Genomic DNA, 14,190 nt, shown 5'->3' with positions numbered 1-14,190 from the left:
TGCATGTGAAGCAAAGGTACAGAACTGAATTCCTGCGTGCAGAAAATCTTGTACCCATCGACATTCATCAACTCTGAATGTTTGTAGAGACCAAACAATGGATGCAGCCCAATGAGGTGTGGTATGTTTCAGCAGTGACAGCAGCAACGGTGTGTCCTCTCTGCTGGTACAGATTAGTATGAACACAGCATGCAGGCTCCTGTTCATCACTGGTGAAAATGCATAGCTAGTAGTGGGGACTGTGTGAAGAACCAGTGTTTTGTAGCAGAGAATTTGCTTGGTCAAACAGCGTTATTGTGCTCTTTGTATCAGCTGTAGTTTCCCTGGAAAGAAATGCTTTTGGAGTGACCTTCCTATGCGCGGCCCAAGATACTTCCTTTACACTCATTGTGGCCGAGGCAAGCCAACAGATTGGTTGCCCCTGCAATAAGGTATGCTGAGAAGTCCTCTGAGTGCTGCTTGGGGTGATGCTGAGAGCCCGAGGCTGACAGCCATGGCCCACAGCAGGAATCTGCCACCTCACATGTGCCTCTGCAGAGCACATGACAGCCAGACATCACCTGGACAGACTGGCAGGTTGTGGCTGTGTGTAAGCTTACAGCTAGGTTTTGTGCAGGGGAGCTGCTTGTGGTGATTAGCTGATGGCTGTGTTGCCTGTGGGCATCCAACTCTGCTCTGCAAAGCAGTGGTGTCTATGCCCTGTCTTTGCAAGCACAGTGGTGTACAGAGAAGAGTAAAGATATCATTGTGCGACTGCATTGGTTTTGTGCTACAGCTAGTACTCAGCAGTTTTTTGCTCCTATTATTAGGTTTTGCTGCTAGCGCATGCTTGTAGTATCCATATTTTGCTTTGATTTCTTTTTCTTTGCTATACTTTATCTCTAACCTGAGGATTACTTCTAAATAAAAGTGCCTACTAAATAGGCATTTTTAAATGGTCCCTTCCCCCGCCCTCCTCCTCCACCTCTGGGGAAAACAAAACAAAACAAAACAAAACAAAACAAAACAAAACAAAACAAAACAAAACAAAACAAAAAGTTAAAAAAATAAAGAAAACCAAAGTACAAAGTTCTTCTGTCTCTCTTCTGTCTTCTCCCTGGTGTTAGCATAGTCAGACATAGAATCCAAGCTTATTACACAAAGATCACACAAAATGCTTTTGTTTCATATTTAACACACTCAGGACCTGTGCATGTGATGTTGGTTGTCTGTATGTGTAAACTGAAGCACGATAATTAACTGGCAACGGCCATTTGATTTCCATTTCACTTGCTCATTATGAAAAATGGCCATGTGAGACAGTGATATAGCGATGTAGCGATCAGACCCAGGATGCAGAGAATATATAATGGAGGAATAACCCTCTCCTGTCTTCTCTTTGTCTTCCATTTACTTGCTTGGCTTTAAAAGAAGGTTTAACTATGGTCTATGTTAAGGTACACTTGAATGAAACGTAAATGACAGTGTGCAGGGAGTCACTGTGTCTTTCCTCTCAAACCTTCCTAGAGATGACCAAAATTAAAAACAACTTAAAGATACTTGAAAGTCATTTTGAAAGTAGCTAAACAGCATCCATCTTCTGAACGGCTGGACTGAGGAAGGAGTTCTTGGTCTGATGTCTGTGATCCAGGAGGCCAAATAAACATGAATTTTAGATGGTTCAGATGACTGCTTTAGCTATTTGAGCGGGCACAGTAGTAACTTTGTTTGACTGTCTTTTATGTGTCAAAAGACCTTATCACAGTAAAGTGCCAAGAACTCTCAAAGCCAAATCTTTATGCAGAAGATCTGCTGTTGTTTGTATTTGAAGTCGCATGGGAAAGATAACTTTGAAGTGCTTTAAGTACACTATGTGTGTACACAGGCTGCATCTGTGTTGTCTGTGTGCAGACCATTTGTTTGGCAAACTATATTGTTACACGTATGCGTTTTGGAAGACCTTAAAAATGACGTGGTTTGGACAGATTCTTCTGTTGTTTTAAGTGGAAAGACGTAAATGTTACCTGTGAGCTGTTAGGTGGGTGACCTCAATGCATTTAAGAGTCTTAATAGATTCAAGACTGGGTGGCAAGAGATTATATTTAATGGCATGTGGCTATTAGAATTGTTCCAAGAATGAATTTCTCTATGATGTACATGAAAAAAGATGTCATTTGTCTTTGTACTGTCTTTATTAATGTCTTTATTTAAATTGAAAATGAAGTTGCCCATTTACCAAGTAAATTTCCATCCACAAATGTCTCTGTCAGCACTAAGAGAAAAGATTGGCCTTAATCCCTTTTTCCTTAAATAAAAAAAGAAAGAAGAAGGAAATAAATGAACAAAAACAACAGCAGCAAAAAAAAACCAGCATCCACAGTTATTTCATGCCAGCATCCTATGACAGCAGGGAATAGTCTTGCAGAAATTTAGCAATTTGCCTTGTTTAGCATGATAGATATTTTTGTACATAACTCTTTGTGTGCAGCATTTGGTCTGATAGCAACAAAATCGAACTGAGAAAACTGAAATTGCCCATAGTACACCAAACCCCTGCACACACAAATGTAGTGTAAGCAAACTTGGTTTTCTTTTGTTTGTTTTTAGCTTTTTTTTTTTCTTTCTTTTTTTTTTTTTTTTTTCTTTTTTCTTTTTTTTTCTTTTTTAAATATCACAGCACCGTTATAGTAAGTTTGTCTGTTGTTTTCAGGTTGATCCCCTGTTTACAGTGCCTGCACCTCCACCTCCAATTTCCAGCAGTATCACACCTCAGATTCTGCCTTCCTACTTTTCTCCATCTTCATCCAATATTGCAGCACCAGTTGAGCAGCTTTTGGTACGGACTCGTTCAGTGGGTGTAAATACTTACGAAGTTGGAGTAGTAACAGAACCCGAATGCCTTGGACCCTGTGAGCCTGGGACCAGCGTGAACTTGGAAGGAATTGTGTGGCATGAAACTGAAGAAGGTAAATTGTTTTTTCCATTAGGCTTGTCTATTGGATATCTTAACGAGGAGACTCTGCCTGACTTACTAGTCTGTGGTAACACTATAATGTACAGTGGCAATCGTAGTTGTTAGCTAAGCCAGTGTGTTTTTTTTTCTTATAAAAACAAATGGCAGATTTTTTTTATTACTTAAGCAATCATATTTTCCAGATGAGCCACCATGTAACCCCAACTAACAACAGAGTTGTCTCCTATTGCTTTGTTGAGAAAAGTAAATGGAGAAAAAGCTAACAGAGTAGCATAAACATGCTGTTTAAATGTGCGAGAGGAATGTACGTGAGAGGCATGGATTTATAAATGACTCAGATTAACACTTAAACAGCTGAGAATTTTGGAACTCGGGTACTTGAATAAAAAATGGCACCATTATATAATGATGGAAGCCCCAGAGACCCCCTCAGAAATTCTGATTGTTGCTGTGATAACTTTCCAGTTTGGTTGTTTGAAACATGCTACACGAGGAAAACGTTCTAACAGAGATGTTCCATCTGGTGTAGAAGTGCTCTCTAAACCAGACTGATTTCTGTAATACCCTCTGACAGTGTTTGGCCAAGCAGGAGAGCTGAAGAGCTCTGGCAAATGGTATATGTGATTGTCTGTGGTTTGGAACGAAGTAGAAAGAGGATTATACTGTGATATGCAGATGTTTCCATCTTGGTTTTAAAAGCTCATTATTTAAAAAGCAGCTTTCTCTTGCTAATGCTAAAAGTACTGTGTGTATACCCTAACCTACTGCAATTTTTGTTTTCATAGTAGTGGATTTCTCCAGTTGTAGCTGTTTGATAGCCTACTTATGACTATTCTTCTGTTCGCTCTTTGAGGGTTATTTAATAGTGGTCTGCCACCCTCAACTGTGAGAACAAGGTTATTTACAAAAGGATAAAATGAAAGAGTTCTGCAGTGCATTGCTTCATGATAAATCCTGACATCCTGCAGACATATGCATAATGGCATTTGGTCCTTTGCGGTGATATATAAGACCTCACCTAAGTGCTCTACGCTGTCCTCTCGAAAATCAATAGAGAGCGTCAGATTTACTCGCTTTTATATGCTTTCGCCCATCCATCTTTCTCTCTGTGTATGTCTACAGCAGATTCATAAGGTGCATTGATCCTTTTAGATTGTTTTTAAAGCACAATATAAATTCAGTTTTAAAATATCCCCGCAGAGATGACTGCCTGTAGCCACTCCAATTTTCCTTGACTTTCCTGCATCAGCTGGACTTGAAATGTGTGGGTGTTAACTGTGGCAGCATGAAAGAGCAGTAGCTGTTAATAGTGTTATTCTTGCTGAATAAACTAAACTTCTGACCCCCACTGAATTTAAGAAGCCTGTCTCGTTAGAGGTTTGGCACCAGAAGCATTAAAAAAAAAACCTGCATTCTTGTCAGGATGACATTCCATTTACCAGTTTCTCAGCACTCCAACGGTTTAAAAGCTCTTGGTATTTAGTAGAAATTAAGTCCCTTAACCTTTTCCCAGTTTGTCTAAAACAATTTTCTGAAACAACTGAGAGCTAGATGATGGCGTGTTTGAACTTAATGGATTTGAATGTTCCAGTTCTCATGGCTTTACAAATACTGTTTTGCGACTCTGCTGCTCCAAGTGAGTACAGTAGCACGTGCAGTGGGATTTAAAGCTGTCCTGGAGATGTAGCTGCTAGAATGCAGATCTAGAGGCAATGGATAACAATGGATAAAGTATTGTGTTGTACGCTTTGTACTGCTGTCTTTTATGTCATACTGTTTCAGACTCTGCCTAAATGAAGAAAACATCGTAACTTGTATTCTGTTTTTCCCCAAGCCGGTGTTCACAATCAAGCCTCTATTATGAAAAAAATGAGTTCCTAATGATCAATTTTGCATTTTAATTGAGTTTTGCTGTTTGGAGCACACATATGTATATATTTAGCTGTTTTCAGATTTTCCGACACGTTTATGAAGGCAGCCATGTAGCAGCTTGCCTGAAGCAATTTCTGCCAAATTTTAGAAAACAGAGTGCAGATGGGTCTTCTGTTTATCTTTAGCAGAAGGATGATTATCAGATACTCATTTTCTCCAGTTACAATTCTGATTTTAATTAGTCCAGAACATGACCTCTGCTAAAACTGGTGTAAATCCAGCATATGCTGAACTCATTGTAACTGGTGAGATCTAAAACCCTCTTGATGTTCATAGTGCCCAATTGAAATATATATTTTGTGATATCTGCATGCACCTTTTGTATTCACTTCACTCACTGCTTTCCAAAGCCTGCTAAAAGCACACATCCAAACTGACACCTTTCTATCCATGAAATGGATGGCTTTTTTAAGGTAGAAGAATCTGAGAAGCTATGGTGTGAAGATTACTGACCTTGCCTTGTATTTTGAGGTATCTGAATTATTTTGTATCTGATTCAGCCACTCTGTAAGGTGAGTTGTAAGCTGATTAGAACATGTTTGTAGGATGTCTGCATATCCTTTGGCATATCAGAACTGTGGCCCAAATGTGCTGCTAAGCAGTCTCCACGTGCTGCAGGAGGAGCTAGCAATCAGAATGCAAGTGCAGAAAGGATGTGGTGATTAGAGTTATTAAATTAGAGTGAAGTGAGAAAGGTCAAATCCAGTGGTTCATGTTGAACTCTGTTAATTCCAGTACATGCTTTCTAGAGAGGAAGAACTCAAGAACGCATGTTTTGAAGGTTTTCAGTGTCTGCAGTAACCAGTTTTCTATTAGAGATGCTAAAGAAGTTCTATTGCATATCTACTTCACGGCAACAGGAATGGTGATGTTTGCATTTATTACTCATGTTTTTAAGATAATCACTCCAAAGGGGGGAAAAAAGCTGCAGTGGATTGCACACAAAATCATGACTGAACAAAGAGAGTGTTGTTAACTACAGTTTGTTTGTTTGTTTTTTGTTTTTTTTTTTTTTCCATTTATTCCACAGCAATCAATTCAGTTGATTTGATGAGCAGATTTAATGAATCAGACTTTTTCCTGCAGTGTTTAAATCCTAAGATATGTGTAGGAAAGCTGGCGTCTGAAATCTGTCACATTTTATTTATAACAAGGCATCGTAACTAATCATAGCTGTGGTTTACTAGTAGAATGTACTGAGAATGCTTGTTATCATTTGAGCCTTTCTCAGTTGCATTACTCAGTTTGCACAGTGTTTAATTTCTACATAAGTGTTCTGTCTGCCTTTTTCTCTGCCTAATACTCTTGTTTAGATATGTCTTGGGAATGTATCTATACTGGTGTGAGTGCCTGAACTAAAAAATGTTTTAAAGAAACTAGTTGATGTTACCCTGTAGTAGTGAGAAATGGTCACAGGCAGGACCAACCTGAAAGCTGGCAGCTTGATGTGGACATCTGATACCAGAAACAGCCATCCAGTAATAGCAGAGATCTGTCAAGAGAAGCAACTTGGTAGTATTATTGGAGTGTATTTTTTTTATCTTTTTTTTTTTTTCTTTTTTCTTTATTATTATTTTTTTTTTTCTCTCTGATATTCTAGGAAGCAAATGTCTGTTTTTCTGTACTGAGAAGTAAGGTTTATCTAGACTCGGGTACTTGCTAAATGGGGTAATTATTTTCTGGGAGAGCGCTCTTGAAGAGAGTAGCAATTGTTTCTAACTATCTGGAGGAAAGAAAAATGACCCAGAAAAAAGGAAAACCACCAACAAGCTTCTAACACACTGCTGCCCTGGGTCACGTTCTGTTTTTGTTTCAACATCTATCAGTAGAATCTGCCCATAGGTGTGAGAAGCACTTCTTGTGATGATGTTTTGTTTGATTGCAAACGGTGTAGGAGACAGCCATACATCACCTTGCTGCCTTTGTGCAGGGAGCAAGCTGCCAGCATGCTGTGTTGGAGTTCTTGCATTGCTGCATTGACATTCTTCCTCTTGAGTGGTTTGGGCACAACTTCCTTTTGTTTTTCAATAATAGATGATGGAAAAATGAGTTGTATTTTTGAACATGTTCCCTGATCATGGCTCCCTTGTTGTTTTTATAACTTGAGACTAGTTGTTGAGGGCAATAAGCAGGAGTCTGAAGCTTGCTCTGATTAATTATACTGGATATCAGAAATGTGGTGGAATCACCATCAGAGTGTTCCAGATTTATGTTAGTGTCAGTTCTGGTTCTGTTTTGCAGTAGAACATCTAGGTGAGACAGAGACAGGCTGATACTTGTGGATGGGTTTTTCAGCCTGCCACATTTGCATCTAATACGCATAGACGTTTTGAAAGCACAGCTGCTACACAGAAATGAGGTTGGTTCTTCCTTATCTTATGTGGTATTAGTTCTGCAAAACACGATCTGCTTTAAATGTCTCTGGTTATTTATGTGTTCATGCATGTGTGTATAAGTAAGGGTGTGTATGTGTGTATAGAATTAAAGGAATGAGAAGTATTCTGGCTGCCTATGATACCGCTTTACAGTTTCTTGTGGTTTAACAACCACACTTTCCTACTTTCACGTATACAAAGACATGAAGCCTATGTTGAAAAGTGTGTCAAAAGTTCAGGTAAACAAATGCAGAAATTAGAGAAAATTGGTTGATTTGTTTGTTTTTGTTTTTGTTTTTCATAATATATTTTGTCAAAGAAACTTACAATACTACACAGAAATTCACACAAGCATAGAATCATTAAGGTTGGAAAAGACCTCTAAGATCTCTAATCCAAGTGCCAACACTGTTGTCTTGAGTTTAGGCAAGGATTATAGAGAGGTAATGCTGTTTATGTAATGGGAAGCCATAAACTTGCAGAAAAACTGGTAGTGTGTTTTATAGAAAACTATTCCTATTTTACAAGATACATTTGGGAGGTTTTATTTTGGGATGTACATAGGCTATCTGAGAAGTTTTTTAAGGCTTAAATATTACAAGACTTGAGCCACGAGAGGGACTTTAGCAGCAGGTAGATTGAATTTATGGGACCAGAGGGGCCTTCTTGATCATCTCACCATTGTTCTTGGGTATGCAGGTGTTTATGAATGCAGATTCTGATGTTGTCTTCTGCAGTGTTTCTTAAACATTTGTATGAAACACACAGCACTGGCTAGCATGGGAGGGAAAGAGTCCTTGTTCTAAGCCAGTAGGGCATGAATTTCATTTTGACATTTGATAGTTATGACTATTGTATGTTTGTAGCCAAAATGCATGTTCTGTGATAACCACTAAATGAACTGTGAACAGACTGTTAAGCACACCTTTCAGTTTCCCAATTAGTCTTCTGCTTGTTTATCTATTTCACTGAATCATCATAGAATCATTTGAGCTGAAAGGGACCCTTAAATGCCATCTCCTCCAACACTCCTGCAATTAACAGGAACAGGACTGCCCATCTGGATGCAGTACTCCAGGCAAGACCTCACCAGCACAGAGTGGAGAGGCAGCATCACCTCCCTCTCCCTGGTGACCATGCTTCTTTTATTGCAGCCCAGGATACTGCTGGCTTTATAGGCTGCAAGCAATATCTGATTGTTGAAGCAGATATTAATTTTAGGGGCAAGGCCCTATGCTATCCATAGAAATGTGGTTTTAAGGTGTTAGACTTGCTCTTACAAGCCAGGTATACAAGGCTGAACTGATGCAGTTTTAATGAGTTGCCATGAATCAGCCAGCCTACAATAACCAAACCTTTGCAGGCTCCTGGTTCACAACAAACAGTAGATAAATCGTGTCAGTGTAAACCTTCCCAGTGAAGGGGAAATGTAGAATGGATTATAGGTGTTCCCTGCTGTCAGAGCTATAGGTTAGAGAAAAATATTACCTTGTTGAATTTAGTTCTGATTCTTTCTCATAGCACTCCCTTTGTTCACAGATGCTCAATGAGTCATTAATTTGAACATTAAGTCTGTTTATTTTGGTTATATAAAGCATCACAGGTAAGCAAAGATCTGTACATCACCTCTTGCATTCCTTCCTTACACAACTGCTTCAGATCAGGAAATGTGTGTAAAGATGATGTTAAGTTAAATTTGGGTTTAAATGTCAGCTTTAGTCCTTGAACATGTATGCACTTTAGGTTTCTAGCTATCGTTAGTCCTACAGAGAGGACTGTGCTCCCCTGCTGCATAAAGGGATGCATAGTTTGTTTACTGCCTTATGCCTGCCTGTCTTACTGCTTCACCTCTGCAGATACAGATGTGATGCTTAGCAGAGCATGGCCATGGTTCATTTGGAGTAACTGAGTGAGAATATCAAACTTGTCTTGTTTTGCCAGAACCGTTCTCAGTCTGTCTACAGAGAACTGGCAAATGGCACATTCTATGGCTCAGACCATCTTGATATAACCCAAGGCATTAATGGAAAAAATAAACCAAACAAATTTTGGACAGTGCTCATATTTTTGTGTTTTGTCTGACTACTATAGAGGAAGTCTCCCTGCTGTGTTTGTACATAGAAATATATCTCTTCTACAAACATGCATGTGGGGGGAGGGGGAGGTGCACAGAAAAAGGAAGGAGGATAACTGAGGTTAGAATTGTTTATGTGGAGCTATCTGTGAAATTGAGCCTGCTAAAGCAGTGAGCATAGAAAGACTGAAGGAGTTGCTTTAAGGGGAGCGAGTGCTCTGAGCAGTGAGTGCTAAAACCAAATTCTCAGTATCAGCTGATTGTTTAGAAGTGAGACCAATCCCCTGCAGAGTACTTGTGACATGTAATGCTTGGGTTTGAGAGTAGCAAGGGAGAGGTTGGCTGCTGATGAAGAAAGTGTGTCTGCATTCAAGTGTTTTCTTATTGAATAAATACCTGTGTAGTCAGGAATGAAATCACAATGGAAGTGATGTCTTTAACTGGCGTGAGCTGGAAATTAGTCCACATATTTTAAAATGTTCTTAGGGTCACTCAAATTCTGTACATAGTTGAACTAGTTTGTATAAGCTATGATTGTCTAGCTTTGCTACCCTGCAAAATATCGCTCATACTCTGCAGTAAGGTGAATGAGAGTTTCTCCCTGTTGTATGACTGTATGTTTTCACTAAGACAGAAAACTACCAGTTTGATGAAAGAACATATATGTTTTTAAATAAAAATATTAGTCTTTTTTATTTGTTTGTTTGTTTTTTGTTTCTTTTTCAAGATCTGTAGCAGAAAGCTGCTTTTAGCGCTGAGACACTCTTCTGCAAGACCAATGTGTAGCATGATAGCCAGATTTCCATTCTTCAGAATCAATGGGAAGCTTACATTTTGTTGGCCTGAGCGCATATTCAACATCCTTTCCAGTTATTACCAATGTGATACGAACTAGCTACTAGTCCAGAACTGTTGGTGACATAAGACAGTCAAATAAGCAGAAGTTCTTTTGGCCCACAATTTTACTAAAAGATTACAGTTTATATTTTTGTTCTGAGATGGGTAAAGTGGAAAAGAAGAGGTTGAGGGTGAAGATGAAGAATGTAAAAAAAGCCCAAGGTGAATAGCTTTCTTGATTTAAACTGCAAAATTTAGTCTAGGTTTATTAAAGATAGTGTAGCAATGGAAACCACAATTGAAGTTCATCAGTTTTACATCCCTAAATTCCATGAGATTTATAGGAAAAACATAACACCTTGGATAAAAAAACCCAAACAAACAAGGATAGAATTTGAGCCCTTTACTTCTCTCTGTGTGTATATATATATATATATTTAAGGAAGTATCAACTAAATGAGAAGTATATTTACATAAAGATTAGCACTATTTGGTATTCACTAGCTTAAAATACATATCTCAAGGAACTTCTGAATGGATGTGCCTATGGAAATAAAAGCTCAAAGAATTAATTTTAAGGCCACCATTTAATACCTTTGATGAAGATGCAATCACACACACACACAAAGTAAAGCAGTATTTTCTGGCATTGCTCCAGTAATTTAACAAATGGCATGAAGATAGTAAAAAAGCAAACAAACAAACAAACAAAAAAAAACATGGAGTTAAGTTAACTTGTTGGGAATATGTCAACTGTTAACACTGAGAACGAGTGTTGTGGAGGAACACTTCCAGGTCAGTCTTTGGTTAACACAGAGGAGTGCAGTTCCCCAGCCAGTTTAAAACTTCTGCATTCGAGTAGGTTGAAACAAGTAATTATGTTTTACTGCCTGTTTACTTTCCCCTACAGTGACTGAGCCTATACTGCTTAACCTTGCTTTCATTCAGAACTGGCTTTTGTGGATCTTTTAAAGCCTGAGGGAGGCTGTGACCCCCTCTAGTTGGGAGATTTGTAAGTAGAAGGAGCAGTTTCAGGTTTCACTGGAGGATCTGTTTTCTGTCAGGGAGGAGATAAACTGATGTCAATTTGTAGAAGAGTATGAGCTCTAATACGTGTTCTGGATTTTAAAAAGGCTTTATCTTGCTCCCTACAATTTTATTCCTGAGAAGCATGAGGTGACTCCTCAGAAAACCTGCTTTCTCAAGGAGTTTCACAATAAATTAGTTTTTTTCTTCTTGTTTCTCCAGAAATTTTGTTCAAGCCAGCATTAGTGGCTGTGAAACTGGTTCAGTCTGTGTGCCTTCAAACCTCTTTCTTCTGAAGAACCATAAACTACCAGTAAAGTTGATTTAATTTGAGAGTAAGAAGTATATCTGGTTGCAAGCTCAAATAATAATTTTTAAAAAAATATGAGATAATGGTGACAAATCCTGGGCTTGAACCCTACATTTAGACATGATCAAATCTGAAGTGTGGTCAGTGGAGGCTACTAATATTTGCTGCTTTATGAAAAGCACGTAATTCTGTTATGAGTTCTTTTATAAGGAGTGACCTTTCTGCATGGTCAGCATGCACTTGAAAAAGTCTTTCACGTTTTTTATTATGGTATAAAGGAAATAAAAAGTCTTATTAGTTAATCTTATAAAAAATATGTATTCAGTATTTATAAGTGCATTAGACCAGCATGACTCTTAAGTGGCTGTAGATGGCTTCTATGATGGTATGGTCACTCCACTTGGCCAGTTCTGTTACCAAAGCATGGACACAGCTAGGCCCCATTTCCTCTTTGTTTAGAGGGCTGTTTAAGAAGGGAGTGAAACATCTTGGGTTTTGAAACATAGTATTATTTCATTTCTATTTAAGTTGGCAAGTCAGAATTTTTTGAAAAATTGCTGTCTGAGAGAATGTTCAGCAGATCTGATGAGGAGAGAAACAAAGGCAGCAAAGTTTGCTTCACAGATGCTGATGCAAGGTAGAGGTACATCTAGAGCACTGCCAGCTGCAGCTGATCCAGTGTGTGGAAAGCCTCTGGCATGTGTTTAACAACATACATTTTCTTCCAGGGGAATTCTTTTGCAAACTTCCCAAAACAAACCTTCATGTCAAACCTTCATGACGGCTCACAAGTTGTCTCCTAGACTTTGTATGTGCGCATGTCCCATAAGCTGTTCAGATTATTTCTTTGAATTTTCCTTTATCCAGAATATGAAGTCTTGAAGGCTTCAACCTCCACTTGTACCATCTCAGGTTTAAAAGAGGTTTTCAGTGACTCTATACTTTCCATGCAGATACCTTCATAGTAATGAGAATGAAGCTGCTTAGCATTTCTAGGTATTTATTCCAGGAAAACCAGTCTGTTTTTTTTTTTTTTTTTTTTTTTTTTTTTTTTTTTTTTTTCCAAATGAACTGACAGGCAGGTTCTCCTTCAGATAATGATTACAGGTGGCACGAAGGCTTGAATTTATCAGCTGCTCTGTCCATTTTTATGAACCACAAAGCTGAAGTTCATTTCTGTACTCCTATCTTGATTCTATCCAATCAAGTGACTTACTGAAGGAGAGGGACTTAGAAGAGACTTTGCTTCGAGACTGTAGGTGGTGATCAGGTTAGGAATGGTTCCTGCAGTCTAGACAAGGAAGTGACAGCAAGTAACAGAAAACGTTTTTGTATCCTCAAAATGTTAACTTCGAGGAACACAGCTAACAGTGCTGTCGTGAAAACCAGCCTCCATTTGGACAGGCAGCTTGATGCATGCAAAGCTACTAATTTGTTTCCAGCTTCAAGGAGATTTAAAGTCTTTGCACTGTTGGCAGTAGCAAACAATGTCATTGTTATCCTGACTAATCTTCAGTCTAGCTTCCCTGGCTGGTAGCTGGGAAGGGCTGGAATGTTTACTGAATTAGCTGAACCAGACAGCTTCTCCTGAAAGTTTCTCTGGGACTCCTCCGACTTTTTGGTATTTTACAAGAACACTCACAGGTTTTCTTTTGTGATTAATCAAGTCACTTGGAAACCCCACGCAGGGAGAAAAGTAAATAGGTGAGTGCGAAAAGTAGATGACAGAATTAATGTTCTTCAGCTGGTGATGTTATGTGGTTATTGGGAGCTCTCTGTAGCAGATTTACTTTTGTCTGTTTTCTGCCTCTTTCTTCCACAAAAGCAGTTTTGTAAATCTGTGATTTTAAAGTACTTTTTAAAAATGAACTGTGTATACAAAGAGATTTGTTTGCATTCCTGTTATTCAGTTGGGCAATGTTTGTGGACAGCAGCTATTTACCCTTTGGAATTTGGGCCATTAACATACCACTGGTGTAAAGCTAGCCTGATTCACCAAAAACTCTTCTGAAAAGAGATATGGCATATCATTGTGCAATTAATTTATTCAGTCAACCTAATGGTTAATCTTCGGTCAGCTTTGAAGGCTAAATTTCACTGCTGGGAAACATTCTTGGCTATGAATGAATGCATGAATAATCTTTCTTTGAACCTTAAGATGCACAATAGACACAATAACTCTTGAGTTGAACTTTACAAGCAGAATGGACTGATTTATGAGCAGCTGTTGAAAGTGCATCTAGTCAAATTATTTTTTAATCTGTGAAATAGGAACCTCTAGTTATTAATTACTGTAAACCATTGCTGTGGTGGACATAGTAAAATTATGCAAGTCTTTACTGTGAGCTTATAATTTATAGGCTGAAACAAACAAACAAACAAAAAAGTAGTAAATTTGACAAGATTCACTGCCATAAACTGAAAATCACTTGTCAAGGCTCCCACAGACAAGTATCTGTAGGTGTTACTGCCAGCAACTGCTCAGCCTGTTGATCTGTGTAGCTTACCTCCCATTTAGGAGATGTGCAAGGATTGTGTGTTCTTCCCAGTGCCAGCAAGTTTACAAACCTGCCTAAGTGCCGGTTTCATTTTATGTTAGTGCTGTTATTGGAAGTGACCAAGGATCTGGCATGCATTTGTTCTTACTCTCATTGTTCAATGGTTTAGGGTAGATATACAAGAG

General features: G+C 38.6%; 1 protein-coding gene across 6 annotated transcripts in view; it reads left to right on the top strand.

The window, feature by feature from the left end:
• ZNF608 (zinc finger protein 608) overlaps positions 1-14,190 on the top strand; it is an 88,648-nt gene that overhangs the window by 39,330 nt on the left and 35,128 nt on the right. For all 6 annotated transcript variants that reach the window (XM_072360033.1, XM_072360034.1, XM_072360036.1 and 3 more), the window contains one exon: positions 2,690-2,945. In XM_072360033.1, coding sequence (XP_072216134.1) covers positions 2,690-2,945 — 256 coding nt within the window. The remainder of the gene's footprint in view (positions 1-2,689; positions 2,946-14,190) is intronic.

This window comes from Excalfactoria chinensis, chromosome Z (genome assembly GCF_039878825.1).
Source record: "Excalfactoria chinensis isolate bCotChi1 chromosome Z, bCotChi1.hap2, whole genome shotgun sequence".
Taxonomy (NCBI): domain Eukaryota; kingdom Metazoa; phylum Chordata; class Aves; order Galliformes; family Phasianidae; genus Excalfactoria; species Excalfactoria chinensis.
This window is presented reverse-complemented; position numbering and strand designations above follow the sequence as displayed.